Genomic DNA, 17,834 nt, shown 5'->3' on the forward strand with positions numbered 1-17,834 from the left:
TGATCAATGGTTTTATCTCTCTCTCCCTCTCCCTTCCTCTCTGAAATCAATAAAAATCCTATATAATAAAAGGCTAATATGCAAATCGACCGAACAGCGGAACGACCGGTCCCTGTGACACGCACTGACCACCAGGAGGCAGATGCTCAATGCAGGACCTGCCCCCTAGTGGTCAGTGTGCTCCCACAGGGGAAGTATCACTCAGCCAGAAGCCAGGCTCATGGCTGGCAAGTGCAGCAGCGGTGGTAGGAGCCTCCCCTGCCTCCGCAGCAGTTGGACAACCCCCAAGGGCTCCCAGACTGCGAGAGGGTGCAGGCCAGGCTGAGGGGACCCCCTCCCCCCCCTTCCCGAGTGCATGAATTTCGTGCACCAGGCCTCTAGTATCTAATAATGGTAAGAATACCAATAATCAGAATTAGCCTCATGATATAGCTACAAATAAAATTCATATGCTGTGTCAGACACAGTAATAGAATGGCATACGTCATCTCCAATCCTCTCAACAATGATACAATGAAAATGAGGAAATCAGGATTTGGAGACATTAAGTGACTTGCCTATTCAGGGATTAGAGCAGTGATGGCGAGCCTTTTGAGCTCGGCGTGTCAGCATTTTGAAAAACCCTAACTTAACTCTGGTGCCGTGTCACATATAGAATTTTTTTGATATTTGCAACCATAGTAAAACAAAGACTTATATTTTTGATATTTATTTTATATATTTAAATGCCATTTAACAAAGAAAAATCAACCAAAAAAATGAGTTCATAGGTTCGCCATCATTGGTTTAGAGAGTAAAGTTAGGTGTGAACTTAAGACAATCTGTCTCAAAAAACTGTGATCTTATATCATACTATCTCCTATCTTCAAGAATGAATAAAGCTTTGAACCAGACAATAACAATAAAAGAGATTGACCACAAATGTCCTAATATAAAATTTCTAAATTTTAAAGTTCAAAAGAACCTCAGAGAACATCTACCCAAGTACCTCATTTTCCAAATGAGATGACACTGTCTCTGCAGTCTCTGCTCAGCCTTGGCTATTTTCACTACTCTCTGGCCTCCAATACACTCTGAGGCTATATCTGCAAGTCTTTCCTGGTAGCCTCAGCACAAATCAAATGAGAAATCAGGAGAGATAAGTTTCAGAAAGTCATGGATTTGCTGAATAAATTCCCCAAAGTTCATCATTTTAGACTGTAATAACAATAAAAAATAAATGTTCCTGTTACTTGCCTCATATGCAGAATTCTGATTACACAGAATCTGTATTACTGATGTATTGCTATTTTGAACTCTTACCTTTGTGACCACAAGAAACATAGTGTAGAGGAACATAAGATCATGCCTTGATATTTGCAGGTGCTCGGTGTGCTGGAATGTGAAGATAATTGACCCCAGCAGGGTTACCTTGGCAGGACTGAAAAGGAAACACACTTTAAGTCAGTAAGTCATTAACTAAACATAGACCTATGTCTGTATTTCTCAAAGAGTACCCTACAAAATACTAATTTAACGAGTTACTAATAGATATAACACAAAATGAGCTCTGTGAAATGCTAAGTTATATAAAACTAAATACCTTTCTTCACAGCACAAAGTATCAGAGATATTAGAATATTCATACATATTGTCACTCTCTGATAGAGTACAATCCTTTATGCAATATTTCTGGAACATATTTGACCACGTAACACTTTCTCACAAAGGATCTGGAAATCCCATGTTTGTCAGCATAATTTGGGACAAGTAGATTAGTCCTGAAAAACCTTACAATGCTAAACAGGCTGCTTGGATGGAATGGGGTTAGGAAAAGAAAGCCCCAATTTGTAGAATTTTCTCATTTCCAGTGTGTAAATATTCCCATCACAACCAACTTCAGGCTGCTGCATAAAGAGAAGAGATATACACAACTGGCTCTCGTAAAACAGTATGAGCTTGCTCCAGCACATTACTTAGCTAACTCCAGCACAGAATATTTGCATTACCTAATATCTTAATAAATTAATGCTGAATAGTTCAAGTCTGTAAGATGTTAATCTACAAGAAGAAACACCACTTTAATGTATATGTTTGCCACATATTTAAAGCATATCTCAGTAACAGATCATTATCTAGCCCTTTATGATGACAACTAGAAAAATATAAATAATAAACTTAGAATGTAAAAGCCCCTATCAGCCATTTTATGAAAAATTAGTTATTAATTTCATTATTACAAGCTAAGAATTGAGTTCAAAGCAGAGTTAAGTTTGGGCAACAGGGGTTTGGACTTTGCTTAACAATGATCCAGCAGCATTCCTGTTTTGGAAAAGTAGTCTCTAAACTTTTTAATGTGTATCCAGCCCTATTGGTAAAGAAAGTATTTAAGACACTCCCTAAAATACATTTATCAGTTAATTTGTAAATTATATACATGTACAACTGTTATTATAAAATGTACACCAAATTGACATTTTAACAAGTTGAGATAAAAAACAAATGAAAGTAGGTTTGTCTTCATGTCGTTTTGCTACTCTTTGTTTCTAATAATTTGGTGTCTGTACCACACTGCCTCATCACGGGCATCCTCTAGTGCACACAAATTTCATTCTGGATTGGGTTCTCTAAAGAGCATATATCCAGAAGCAATGGATCTGAGGAAAAATTATTGTAGACAATAAATTGGAGCAGGAAATTGGAAAAGGGCTAGAATTAGGAAAAAGTCAATGAGGGTGGTTAGGAAAGTCAGGAAGCATTTAGGAAATTCTTATAGTAGTTTCCTGTGAAACTAGTAAATAAGCTATCTGCTTCCAAAATACAGTGGTGAATAGGCATAGAATAACAGTTACAGGCATTCTCATTCCAAAAGGGAACAAAAAAAAACCCAGAAGAATAAAGTGGTCACTGGTCCTACACAAATTCAAAATCCAGAGGGCAAATTCCATTAGGTTTTGAGGCCTAAGAACAATCCTCTATGTGGCTTGAAGATGCGTCCTCTGAGTCTGCAGTTCCAACCTCTGCACTCAGGGCTCTGGCCTTTACACCTGTGACTCCAGCCTGTGTGCCTGGCCTCAGACCGCTAGGCTCACAGCTCTCACCTTAAAATAATTCATCCTTTTCCTTGAAGGGTAGCACATGTTTGAAGCTGAGCAGTTTTGTCAGCTTGTTTCCTGCCTGTAGAATTTTAGGAGTCTGACAGCCTTCTTTTATTTCATCTTATCTCTTTCCTTTTCAGTCCAAGCTGGCAATGTTTCTGCTGAAATAACATTTTCAAAGACCTTATGGGTCTCCTGTGTCTGACACAGGAATCCATGCCATTAGTCAAAATGGTCCTTCACAAATCCCATCTCTGGCCCTGGTTTCTCTTGTGATACCTCAATGGATCCATGTGTCCCGTGCCTAATCTCTTTTAACACTAGCAAAAATTGTCCAGCAACACCCTTAACTTTCTCTCCACAGCAGGCTTTCCCAAGAACAAGTCTACTAATTTTATCATCTTTTCCAGTCTGGATTGGCTGAGAATTTCCTAAATCATCAAGTCTTGGTTTCTTTATTTAGCAGTTATTCCCTCAAGTCAAATCTTTCCTCTCACACTTCATTATAAGCAGCAAGGAAAACCTAGTCCAGAACTTCAACAATTTGTTTCTACATGTCCTCAGCTAACTAAGCAAGTTCATTGCTTACATGTTATGCTTTCCACAATTCAGCTAAGTTTTCTGCCACTATATATGGTAACTGTATCATCTCTCCAGTTTCTAATATCATGTTCCCCATTTCCTTCAGAGCCCTCACCAGCACCTCTAACATTCATATTTCTATCAACATTCTGTTTATGACAATGTATGTATTCTCTAAGACCAAACAGATTTTCTCTGCTATGCAAAAGTATTTGGTAATATATATATGAAAACTTAAGAATATGCACACAATCACAAAATATCATAATGGACAAAAATATCATAATTGCCTGACAAACTGTCAATCATTTCATTCATCTAATATTTATTGTCTACTATATGGTAGATGCTTGGGATACAAAAGAAAAAAAAATCCCTGTCCTTGGCATCTTGTATTCTTTGAAGGAAGAGGGGTAGGGAGGTGAAGCCAAGGGGAGAGAAGAATAAACACAATAAGTAAGTGATAGAATATGATAAATGCTGTGTGAAAAAAAATAATAATAGAGGGATATGCTCCCATTTTAAGCAGGGTAGTCCTCACTGAGGTGAGCTTTGAGAAAATACTTTGAACAAAGTAGACAGGGAGGTAGCAACCTGAGAAAAAAATTCTAGGCAAAAAGAAAAGCTAGTGTAAACCAGACCACACCAGGCTTTTTCAAGAACAGAGTATAGTGAACAAGGGAGAGAAGAATAAGAGATGAAGTCAAAGCAAATTGGGTGTGGGGGACAGACAGATCTCAGAGGGCCTTATAGGCCATTTCAGGGAGTCACTGCAAGGTTTTGAACAGAGGAGAAACATAATTTGATTTTGGTTTTAAAGCCCCAAGAAATGGCTTATAAAAGTATTTAAAGGCATGCACTCAAAATGAGAAAAATTTCCCCTTAATTACACTAATGCCTTATTTATAACTTTATCATCATCCAAAACCTTCTTTGTTCTACTTCTGAACTGCCTCAATTCAAGCTTTAAGGAGTACTTTCCAAGTTAAATATCCTGGAATTTGTTGGTTCTCAAACATACCTCACCACCCATACTACTTCTCCACCTTCATTTTTAATCCATTCTAATGAGCTTATTTTCACACAAAGTCTTACCTTGCTTATTATGGCCACTATTCCCTAAACCTTTTCCTTCCTGAATTGTGGGAACGGAAACTGTACTTCTCTGTTCTCATTTTCAGGTACATTAGGGATACATTTTTGACTTATTTAATACTGGGTCAGTGTCATTAAAAAATATCTAACAATTAGATTTTCTTAAGTGGACACAAAAGGTAGTATGCGTCCAACAAGTATAGAGTAGGTTATTTCCTCTAATCTTTTTCTTATTGTTATGTACAATTAAACTCGACTTTCATTTTTAAAGCAACTAACAGGGCTTTATGACAATGCTTTGATTTGTTCTCTTAAATTTGACATTTTACTAACAGAACTATGTAAATTTGAAATCTGGGTGATTTCATTAATGAAAATACCAAGAGCCTGCAACTGATTCATTTCCATTTAGAGAAGTCTGTGCCTGTGTAATTCTCTCTCCATAAATTCATACTCCTCTGACAATTCTATAACAATGTTGAAATTTTTGTTTTATTTCCTAAAGAAAGGAACCCACAAATAAATGAATCAATATATATTTTTAAAACTACATTTGAGAGAGCAGTCTTTTTGAAAGAATAAAGTTTCCTGGTTTTCTTCCCATTATCATCACTATTTATTTTTTTCACCTATATTTCATCCATATCTAGAATCCATAAAATATTTTTAAAAATAAATTTGGTGGGATCTAAGGTTAAAAAGCAAGATTCTCAGTATAGTTTATACCAACTCACTAGGACATCTTCATCCATTCATCAGCTTGTGGTTTCCAATCTCCTTTTACCAATAGCTCAAAATTTGTGATAATGCTACCACCTGCACCTAAAAATAAGAAAATAAAACAAGAATATTTAGCCAAATTTTCTAAAGAAATATTTAAAACAAAGCCATAATTTTACTTCCTGACATAAAATCCCGAAGAAAAAAGTTGCCTTGTACATTAACGGTACTGACACTATTGCAATTCTTCTTCCCTTTCAGCATATGGCAACTGTCTATTATCCAATAATTAAATTAAAATTGGGGCCGAAACCGGTTTGGCTCAGTGGATAGAGCGTCGACCTGCGGACTGAAGGGTCTCAGGTTCAATTCCGGTCAAGGGCATGTACCTGGGTTGCGGGCACATCCCCAGTAGGAGATGTGCAGGAGGCAGCTGATCGATGTTTCTCTCTCATCAATGTTTCTTACTCTCTATTCTCTCTCCCTTCCTCTCTGTAAAAAATCAATAAAATATATTTTAAAAATAAATAAGTAAATAAAATAAAATAAAATTGGGTCCTTATGCACAGAGATGTGGCGAGGTTTGTTCAGACCTGAAAAATAAAATCCTCTGTTTTACTATTTCCTTCCCTGATAATAGTTTTAGGTGAAATACACTATAATTGGAGATTGGGAGAAATTTGTTCAATTCCTACATACAAAAGACTCAACAATAAAGGTAAAAAATGCAAAGTAAACATGAACCCATAATCAATCATATTTCCCATTTCCAGTTATTCAGAAATTTTTTTTTACATGCGGCACATAATTTCTTATGTAAACTTGGTTTATGTATGATGGCACTACACCTTAATTAATTATGAATCCCTCCAGTTCTGGGGCTGCTAATGAAACCAATCATAAAAATTTTACATTGTAAGACAGTTGGGCTCAAAATAATGGCTGATGGCTATACTAGTGAAAAGTGCTAGTTTTGAATTAACTTTAGTAGCCAACAGGAACAAGGCTTCCATCCTCCAAAAAGACATTATTAAAATACTAGTATACGGTCCCCATTAATATAACTAGAGAACTGTTCAGTAGTTGTAGTACACCGATAACAACATTTATGAACATATACTGTTAATATTACCTCGGGCCCATCCAATAGCTATCATGACTATCCAGCCATTTTTGTAATGGCTATTAGCATGTGTGACTCCACCTACTATTTTCCAAGTTCTGGTCACTTCCTTCATTCCTGCAGCCAAGAGTTGAACAGGTAGGAAAGAATAGCCCTGGGAAACTAGGTCACATGGGCAAAAAAAAACAATATACCTGAAATTAAAATTTAAATATTTTTATAAATGGAATCAGAACAGAAATAACAATACAGCTTGTCAGCAATAACAATTTGGCAAAACACAACAAACATAAATATAAATTCCATATAAACATGGATTGAGTAGAATAAATTTTTTTTAAATCCCATGAAATACATATAATAATCTGCCAAAAAGCCATGGTCTGAGGGAAATTTCATCTTGTTTAAACTTCTGAATACTCTATATATGGAAAAAGTATTTACCGAGTTCCTAATTTGTGCCTATACTCTTCTAGAAGCTAAGTACTAAATCCACTAAAAAAAATAAAGCAAATTTATAATCAGTTTAGGGTAAGGGCTCCTCTAGGTAGAGTGCCTTTTTCTCTAGAAAAGCTGAGCAAGGACTGCATTTCAATGCCCTAACATCTTCACCTGTGCCCCTTAGTACAGTACATAAACTGCATCCTATACAAAGAAAGGTCATAGCTCTCAAGGAGACAGATGTGTATTAAGGAAAAACATGTTTTCATAGAGCTGAAAGAATATGAAGCTTGTTCTTCAATTCAGTTGAGTAAGATTAAGTTTTAACCGATTAAATTGTGAAACTAGTTTAAGATAATTCACTCCTCCTCAGGTGAATTATTTTTTGAAGCTTCATTTGTTCTAAGCATCTGTTCAAACAGTTTAGCAGTAGTGTTAAATTGGAAAACTCTACATTTCTCCCCCCATTCCTAAAAATACTCTCTAGCTGACAATTTTGTGCTTAAAGCAGAACGTATCTTCTTTCTAACAGAGTGGTATGGAATACACTGTATGAAAGAAGTATTATATTTCTTTAAAAAGAGGTTGATAATATTATTGCAACTCATGATTCATAAAGTAAGAATTCCCAAAACTATGCATGGAATATGAAATCCATTTGCCAAACCACTGCTTCAGAGACCCTACACAAGATGCTATGGTTTGTTCAGCCTGAGGCACTCTTTCTTCTTTATCTCCACCTATCAATTTCTTTTAATTCTTCAAAGTCCCACTCAAATACTAGTAGTACCATATACACTGACTCTGGGAGTTTTGTTTTATTCTCAGTTCAAACTAAATTCTAATGGCTCTGAACAACTAAAACAATTGGTTCCTATACCTAAACATAGATCCCTCTTAATACATTTTCCTTTATAATACACAGGGTGGGGCAAATGTAGGTTTACAGTTGTTCGTATAGAAAATAATACAATAATCTATATATATAAAGCCTAAGCGACTGAACGACCGGTCGACCGGTTCCTATGACGCACTCTGACCACCAGGGCAGACGCTCAACGCACAGGACTGGGCTCCCTCCTGTCTGGATCAGGCCAAAACCAGCTATCTGGCATCCCCCTAGGGGTCCCAAATTGCGAGAGGGCGCAGGCCAGGCCGAGGGACCCCACCAGTGCACAAATCCGTGCACTGGGCCTCTAGCTATTAAATAATAATACAAGAATAAACTCTGCGTTTTGTATACTCACAGCTGTAAACCTCCTTTTGCTATACCCTGTATAAGGGTGCAATTCTCGTTATAACAGACTTTAGATGGCAGGAATAATTCATCTTGTTATCCCCTCACCTAAAATTCAGCACAATGAAAAGTAGTCCTGAATTAAATCACTTACTAGCAGTTAATCTTCAGGCAAAATACAAAATAAATCAAATCAAAGAGTAAGTTGATAATTAAAAAGTTTGAGAGAAAGGAATAACTACCTGAGATAGTAAAAATCTTTTTGAAAATAACTGGTATGTTTTAAAAATTTTACATGTTCATATAATATTTTGAAAGTCTCTATACACTTCTCTCTTTAAATATAGAACACATTTCTAAGAAGTTAGATATGGGGGGGGGATGAGTTATACTTAAATAAGCAATTTTAAAATGTACTTTTAAATAAAATTAAAATATTTTGGTATCCACTGTAGACCAGATTAAGAAAGGGGGATTTGGTTTCTAAAGTAAAACATTCAAACAAACAACAAAAACAAAAATACAAATGACCCCACTTTCATTCTCTCCACTGAGACTATATTCAACAAATTAGAAACCTTATTACAAGAGCAATCTTGGACTTTTTATTTCAACTATGTAACATTATGACATACAATCCAAAATTTGTAATTATTGCTATTTTTAATAAATGTCTTTATTCCATTTAATCATGTATCTCTAAAGTATACCTACAATAAGCTAACATTTAAAACAAAAAATAGTTCTTATTTCAAGTGTTAAGTAGTCACAGGGCAAAAGAACAATTGTTTATTGTGCTCAATACATTTAGAAGTAAACATATCAGACTAATGATTCATTAAACAACCATTCCAGCTCTATAACACAAGTTAGCTTTTTAAAATTTCTTTAACGAAGCACTCAACCAATACTCATTAAGCAATCATTATGTCCCTCCTTCTGTAAAAATGATCATTTCACCTTTAACTAAAATTGTCACATCTAAAAAACTTTTAACTTGTAAAGTGCCTATAGAAAACATATCAGAAAAGAAGAAATGGAACATATTGAATAAGAAATGGAAAAAAAGGGCAACTGATTTCTCATCCTTTTTTTTCTCATCCACTTTTAAATCATTTCAATTAATGACGAGGAAAAAATGACCAAGAATAGTGCTAAGCAATAGAAGTTAATCTAAAACAGGATACAAACAGAATGCTAAGCCACTGACAAATGAAAGCTAAACCAACTTAAGTAAAGATTAAAATAGAAATTAGGTTAATACCAATAGCTGAGCAGAGAGAAGCTTCCCATGGTTAGCCACTAAGAACTCTTTTTTCATTCTACTATTAATTCCATTCCTCTATAAAGATAGTATTACTTAGCCCTAACCGGTTTGGCTCAGTGGATAGAGCGTTAGCCTGCAGACTCAAGGGTCCCAGGTTCAATTCCGGTCAAGGGTATGTACCTTGGTTGCGGGCACATTCCCAGTAGGGAGTGTGCAGGAGGCAGCTGATCGATGTTTCTCTCTCATCGATGTTTCTAACTCTCTATCCCTCTCCCTTCCTCTCTGTAAAAAAATCAATAAAATATATTAAAAAATATATAGTATTACTTAACCAAGCCAAAACAGAGCTATAAACTAAATACAGTTCATATCAGCACAACTGGACACCTTTGTTTCTGCTCTTATTACTCTAAAAAAATAATAGACTTATATGATTTGAAAAAGACTATTGCTGAATGACAGACCTATAAAACTATATATTTTCTTGTATTTTTCCTCATAAAAATGCAGTTATGCAAATATGCAATATATAATAGATATTTGAAGTTTAAAGGAAACACACAGGGATACAAAAATCAATACACAGAAAAATTACAACATGTTTATTCCCCCCAAAACAGTTTCAAAAGGAAATAGCCTATGAAAGTGTACACTGTCCTCCCAACAGTTGTTTCCCTTTGCCAGTAGATGGTGCTAAGCTCCAGATGTGAGCACCATGAGCTATTTCACTAAAAAAAGATGACCTTTCCAGTAAGTGTATTCACAGAATCCCTTAGTTTAACTTGCTAGAGTTTCCAGTACATTCCAAACATCACTCTCTCTCTCAAATTAAAATCAAATGAACAAAGATTATATGTTCTCAACATGAAAACCTTACAAAATAGTGAAATATAATGTGTCTTTATGCATGTATCATGTTTTATAATTAAGGGTCTGTGAGAACAGAGATAATACTTGTATTTCCAGAATCCAAAACAATCTACTACATAAGCACAGACGAAAGGACTAGATACCCTACATTTTGAATCCTGCCTCCTTGGGCAAGTTATTTGACCCTTTTTGCCTCACCTTAGCCTTAAGTGAGAATAAAATAGTACCTATCTTACAGGGTTCTTATGAGGTTTACGAGAGATAATATATGTAAAACACATAAAAAACTGTCTATGACATAGTAAATATACATCAATGGTTGCTATTGTTGTTTTGTAATGACCAACAAAACTAGAATTGCTAAAATGCTCACCAGCAGAAGAATAAATAAAATATAGATAGTAATATAATAAATTATGTAGCAGTGAGAGGGAATGTACTGTAGCTACATTCAAAATACAGATTAATCTTAGTAGCATAATGTTCAGTGAAGAAAACAATCCCAGAGAACTATATACAGTCATGTGTCACTTAACAGTGGGAATATGTTCTGAGAAATGTGTCGTTAGGCAATTCTGTTGTGGTAACATCATAGAGTGCACTTACAGGGGACATCAAAACTAATGGCAAGGTTCTGGGAAGATGGTAGCAGCGGTAGCAGCATAGATTTTGATCTCTTCAACTCTCCACATGAAAACAGACAAGGTATCTACACACCAAACCAAAATCCCATCCACAACACCTAAAATAAACTATGAGACAAGGTACCCTTTCAAATCCCAAAATGCAGAGACAATTCACCAACACCCACAAGACCTGCACTGCTTGACAGGAAAAACAAAACAATAAGATGGCAACTAATAAACCTAATAACAACTCCAAAATACCTAATATGTAGTCACTGCAAAGCATATCAGGCCAATGAGGAAAACACTGACAGTAGCTGAAATGAGGAGGGATTCTGGCACCTCTAATACTACGTGAGACAAAAGGTCCATGATAAGAAGGTCTAAAAAGAGGTTGAATCAATTTAGTCACCATGAACTTTCAAAACTGATCCACCCAGACTATATTCTAGAACAAGTCCCACACTGAGAAACTACTGGTGTAAAATCAAAACTGAGTAGAGTAGAACAACAGAAGAAAGAGGAGACCCAGACCAAAATGGGGAAGAAGAAAAGACCTAGGAAATCTCAGAATTCAGGCAAACCTCTTTTGAACACTGGATAAAAGCAACAGAGGCAGAGCTCTACGAAGTCAGAAAAGCCTTCCTGAATTCCACCTCATGCTAAAAGTTAAATAAACCTAATTACCCATAAAAGTGACCAACAGAAAAGGATCAGGGTAGCCGGGGCCAGTTTGGCTCAGTGGATAGAGTGTCGGCCTGCGGACTGAGGGGTCCCAGGTTCGATTCCGGTCAGGGGCATGTGCCTGGGTTGCGGGCGCATCCCCAGTGGGAGATGTGCAGGAGGCAGCTGGTTGATGTTTCTCTCTCATCGATGTTTCTGACTCTCTGTCTCTCCCTTCCTCTCTGTGGAAAATCAATAAAATATATTTAAAAAAAAAAAAAGGATCAGGGTAAAATCCCATAGAAATGTACTATACAAAAAAAAAAGCAAAATAAATCCCTACAGACAATAAATCTCTACAGAAATCACTCAGGAAAATATGTCCATTAAACATATCAAAACTGCAACCTACTATTTTAAAACAAGCTTAAAGACATTATGAAAGTGGTAACAATGCATAGAAGAACAACATACATCACAATTAGAAAAACTGAGAACTGAAGATGAAATACTCATGAAGTAAGAAACAAAATCATTTCACAAATGAAGACTAAACTGGAAGAAAAATAAAAAGAAAAATATAACAGTGTCTTCAAAACACAAAATACAAAAAGGGAAAACATTTTTTAAAAAATTTTTTTTCAAAGTATGTTTTTATTGATTTCAGAAAGGAAGTAAGAGGGAGAGAGAGATAGAAACATCAATGATGAGAGAGAATCATTGATCGGCTGCCTCCTGCATGCCTCCTACTGGGGATCGAGTCTACAACCCAGGCATGGGCCCTTGACTGGAACTGAACCCGGACCGGACCCGTCAGTCCACAGGCCGATGCTCTATCCACTGAGCCAAACCAGCTGGGGCAACATTTTAAATCTTAAGAAAAAAGGTTCACTAAAGAAAAGCAAAGGAGCCCTGACCGGTTTGGCTCAGTGGATAGAGCGTTGGCCTGCGGACTCAAGGGTCGCAGGTTCGATTCCGGTCAAGGGCATGTACCTTGGTTGCAGGCACAACCCCAGTGGGAAGTATGCAGGAGACAGCTGGTCGATGTTTCTCTCTCATCGATGTTTCTGACTCTCTATCCCTCTCCCTTCCTCTCTGTAAAAAAATCAATAAAATATATTTAAAAAAAAAAAAAAAGAAAAGGACAGACAATATACCAATAATAGGAGTTCCTGAAGAAAAAGGAAGAGCACAAATACTAAAATAACTTTCTCAATTAAAAAACAAATGTGATGCCCTAACTGGTTTGGCTCAGTGGATAGAGCAACGGCCTGTGGACTCAAGGGTCCCGGGTTCAATTCCGGTCAAGGGCATGTACCTTGGTTGCGGGCACATCCCTAGTGGGGAGTGTGCATGAGACAGCTGATCAATGTTTCTCTCTCATCGATGTTTCTGACTCTCTATCCCTCTCCCTTCCTCTCTGTAAAAAATCAATAAAAATATATATATATGTTTAAAAAACAAATGTGTAGCTACTAAAAAGACATACCACATACCTAAGAATACTAACCCAGAATAAACAATGCTAAGATGTATTATGTTTAAATTTTTAGGCTTTGAATATATGCACCCCTATGTTCACTACAGCATTATTTACAATAGCCAAGATCTGGAAACAGCCCAAGTACCCATCAATAGGTGAGTGGGTAAAAAAGCTGTGGTACATTTACACATTGGAATACTACTCACCCATTAAAAAAGAGGAAATCTTACCTTTTGCAACAGCATAGATGACCTGGAGTATATTATGCTAAAGGAAATAAGCCAGTCAGAGAAAGACAAATACCATATGATTTTATTTACATGTGGATCTAATGAACAAAATAAAAAGCAAAACAGACTCATAGATACAGAGAACAGACTTGTAGCTGTCAGAGGGGAGAAGAAAGGGGGATTGGGTGAAAAAAGTGAAGGGATTAAGAAAAAAAATAAAAAAAACTCATAGACAGACAACAATATGATGATTACGAGAGGGAAAGGGGGCAGGAGAAGATGAGGGTAAAGGGGGAATAAATGGTAATGGAAGGAAATGACTTGGGGTGGTGAATACGATATATAATTTTATTAACTGATGTCACCCCAATAAATTTAATTAAATATCATTAGACTTTACTGAGGGGGGATCTTTTGGGCATCTAGAAAAAAAAGCATGTGACTTATGAGGGAAAGAAAATTAAATGATCATCAGATTTTTCAAGAAAACAGAGTAACATTTAAAGTATTCAAAGATAGAAAGTGTGGTCCAATGCCTTTTATCCAGTAAAATTCACTTTCAAGTATAAAAGACACTAACTTATGAATAGGTGAGAATTCAGGGACTACTGTTCTTGACGAATTAACTAGAGAATAACCTTTAGAAACCAAAGTTACTAGAGAGACAAAGACATATTAGGTGTACCAGTTAATAATGCAGATTTTTTTCCATAGATGGAGTTACACATATGTTGACATATATGCGATTTGATATGTGTGCTATTTTGTTGTATTGACACCAAGCTTCAAAACTTCATATGTCAAATTTGCTGAAGGTGTTAACATCATAGATATTTTTATGCTTAAAAATGTCGAATTTCGTGCCAAAAAAAGAGCATTTGCGGGAAGTTTTAATTCATTACTTTATTTTGAAGAAAAATGCTGCTGAATACTTCGGGAAGGTTATGGTGAACATGCTCCATCTCAAGACACTTGTGAACGCTGGTTTAAAGGCTTTAAAAATGATGATTTCGATGTGAAAAACAAAGAATGTCCAGGTCAACCGAAAAAATTTGAAGACCAACAATTACAAGCATTATTGGATGAATATGCATGTCAAACTCAAAAACAACTTGCAGAAAGATTAAGCATTGCTCAGCAAACAATTTTCAATCATTTACAAGGGAGATGTGCAGGAGGCAGCCAATCAATGATTCTCTCTCACCATTGATGTTTCTTTCTCTCTCTCCCTCTCCCTTTCTTTCTGAAATCAATATAAAACATATATTTTTAAAATGCATTTCTTATTTTCTATGTGTAACATACCTTTTAGTTTAAGCCAAGAAAGAATATTATTTTTAGAAAAACAAGTTTATTTAAGTAATCAACTAGCCAAGATCTAAAATTCCTTGCTACTCAAATACAGAAATCCCTTAACTAACAACATACAAAAATCCATTCCTTTAGCAATGTAGTTACTGAAACTACAACTGTACCTGCTACACTATATATATTTGTGCACCGGACCTCTAGTCTATATATATAAAAGCCTAACCAACCATCACAACCAAATGGACAACCCAACAGGCTGCGTGGGGTGACCAGGCCAGCAGGGGGATCAGTGAGGGACGACCAAACCACCAAGCAGCAGGCTGCGTGGGACGACCAGGCCCACAAGGGGGGGGGAGGGGCCAGTGAGGGGCGACCAGGCTGGCAGAGGGGGGCAACAACTAGGTTGGCAGGGGGCAGTTGGGAGTGACAAGGCCAGCAGATGGGGCCGTAAAGGGTGACCAAGCCAGCAGGGTGGGCAGTCAGGGGCGACTAGGCCGGCAGGGGGGGAGTTAGGGGCAATCAGGCAGGGAGGCAGGTGAACAGTTAGGAGCCAGTGGTCCCAGATTGTGAGAGGGATGTCTGAGGAGTCCCGGATTGGAGAGGGTGCAGGCTGGGCTGAGGGGACCCCCGCCTCCCGTGCATGAATTTCGTGCACCGGGCCTCTAGTCCTATATAATAAAAGTGTAATATGCAAATAGACCGAACAGTCGCAGTGGAACAACCATCTGGATGACTACCTGGGACAACACTATGACACACACTGGTGCCAGGCCAGCCAAAGCGGGTGCGATGCGAATGGTCGGGGGCCCAGCCATTGCCCCATGATCATGTCACAGAGGGAGACCCAGGCCACCGGCCGGCGGGCTGTGGCAGGTGGGTGGGGCCTCCCTCTGCAAGGGAAGCCTGGGTCCCGGGTACCAGAGGGAAGCCGGTGCTGGCAGCGGGGGGCGGGGGGAAGGAAGGCCTACTCTTGCACAAATTTTGTGCATCAGGCCTCTAGTTAATAAAATAAAGTCCCTGCTCTGGTAGGCTATTATTCTAGTGGAGTAAGACAAACCAACATAAAAAGAAATGAACAGATAATATGTCAGGTAGTAATCAGTCTAAGAAGAAAAATAAAGGATGATGTGATAGTCATGAAAGAGGAGGTGCTATTTCATTCTGTCTGGAAAAAAAAATGAAGCTTCTGGGGAATGTTAGCAAGAGAGAAGACAGCACGTGCTGCACAAAGGCACTGAATCTGATTTGTAAGAATCCAAAACAATTTCTACTCATATTTTTCTTCACTTCAAAACTAAATTCAAAACAAATCAATGTTAAATCAGATAAGGCTCCCAAAAATCCAACAGAGTATGACTTTGGTATAGTTGGTCGCATTCTTGATTTTCTCCTGTAGTATGTCTATGTGTATGGGTTACGTACATAAGATAAACTATTTGGGGCCAAATATTTGATGGTCTTTCATATTTGAAATGCTTCCACTAAAGATACATTAAGACAATGGTAACAATACTGCCTCTGGGAGAGAATAAGAGAGAAGAAGGGTAAGAAAGAAACACACTTTGCACATAAAACCTTTGGGATTATTTGAGCTCCTTCCTTTGCACATGCATTAACTTTTCAATAACATAAAATATTTTTAAAGCAAAAAAATTCCATTTACGAATAATTTACAAAACAAGGTTTAAAATAACTAATAGTTCACCAAAAGGCAACTTACCAGATTGAAGATGCCAGTAATATATTAGTGGTGTTTGTAAGAAAGATCAATGGAGGCTCTGCAAGCAGTAAACAGGATAAAATTCCTCCACCAAAACAGTGGAGCATAGCAGTAAACCAACTTGAAATAGGATTCTTCCATGCCACCGCCACTGCTCCTGAAATGGTAAAGTAAAAATGATATGAGAGAGTTGTATATTAAATAACTCCCAAAATACCAGTAGCACTAAAGAAACAGCAACTTATTAATTTCATAATTTTCAAAATGTATCACTACTCATGGGTGTGACAATCACAATCATCATGAATATCTTTTGTTCTTTAAATCAAGACTAAAAACATTTGTTAAGACATGGATGGTTTGGGCAACATTAAAATACTCTGTTCAGCCGTAACCAGTTTGGCTCAGTGGATAGAGCGTCGGCCTGCAGACTGAAAGGTCCCAGGTTCGATTCCAGTCAAGGGCATGTACCTTGGTTGCAGGCACACCCCCAGTAGGGAGTGTGCAGGAGGCAGCTGATTGATGTTTCTCTCTCATCGATGTTTCTAACTCTCTATCCCTCTCCCTTCCTCTCTGTAAAAAAATCAATAAAATATATATTTTTTTAAAAATACTCTGTTCAGGCTCTTATCGCCAGTTTCCTAGTAGCATAAACAATATCCACACCTACTATTTCCTTTCATTCCCAGCCCTACTGTAAGTACTCCCAGTTGATATGTCAAAAAGATATACAGACAGTCCTCGAGCTACATCGGACTCGACGTATGTTGTTTCGTGGTTACATCGTCACCTCCCATTTATTTATTAAAAAAAAAAAAGTTCCATCATTTTGACGTATGTACACATGTGCTTTATCTTTCTTATTATTTATTTACCACAAGTAAAGGTCAGGAATTGTTATCTTTTTTTAAAATATTTTTTACTGTTCACTTTATTACTGCTGTGTAAGTGCTCCATGTGAGTAACGTAGGTGCTTATGTAGGTGGGTTCCAACTTACGGCGAAAATCACATTACGTCACGCCATAGGAACGGATCTCCGATGTAACCTGAGGACCTTCTGTATTAAGAAAAATGTATACTCTTAAGTACTTTAAAAAAAATGAAAGTCGAAATAAACTAAGCTTTCAACATGACAGGCTAGAAATAGAATAAAATAAACCCAAAGGCAAAAAGTTGATGAGGAACAGATATTTACATCATCACAAAATGTCTCTGAATGCTGCAGCTAGGACTTTCAGCACTATCTATAATAATAAAAGGGTAATATGCTAATTAGACTAGACGTCCTTCCGGACGTCATTCTGGGCGAAGCCAGAGCCGGAGCGAAGCCTAGGTCTCGGGTGCCTGCGGTCAGCCATAGGGAAGCCAGTCCAGGTCCCAGGTGCTAG

General features: G+C 37.2%; 1 protein-coding gene across 2 annotated transcripts in view; it reads right to left on the bottom strand.

The window, feature by feature from the left end:
• The window catches only part of TMEM38B (transmembrane protein 38B), a 37,128-nt gene that overhangs the window by 8,755 nt on the left and 10,539 nt on the right, over positions 1-17,834 (bottom strand). For both annotated transcript variants that reach the window (XM_006768725.2, XM_006768724.2), the window contains 4 exons: positions 16,446-16,602; positions 6,607-6,791; positions 5,489-5,576; positions 1,303-1,420 (listed from right to left, as the gene is read on the bottom strand). In XM_006768725.2, coding sequence (XP_006768788.1) covers positions 1,303-1,420; positions 5,489-5,576; positions 6,607-6,791; positions 16,446-16,552 — 498 coding nt within the window. In that variant the 5' untranslated portion in view covers positions 16,553-16,602. The remainder of the gene's footprint in view (positions 1-1,302; positions 1,421-5,488; positions 5,577-6,606; positions 6,792-16,445; positions 16,603-17,834) is intronic.

The sequence above is a fragment of the Myotis davidii genome, unplaced genomic scaffold (assembly GCF_000327345.1).
Source record: "Myotis davidii unplaced genomic scaffold, ASM32734v1 scaffold723, whole genome shotgun sequence".
Lineage (NCBI taxonomy): Eukaryota > Metazoa > Chordata > Mammalia > Chiroptera > Vespertilionidae > Myotis > Myotis davidii.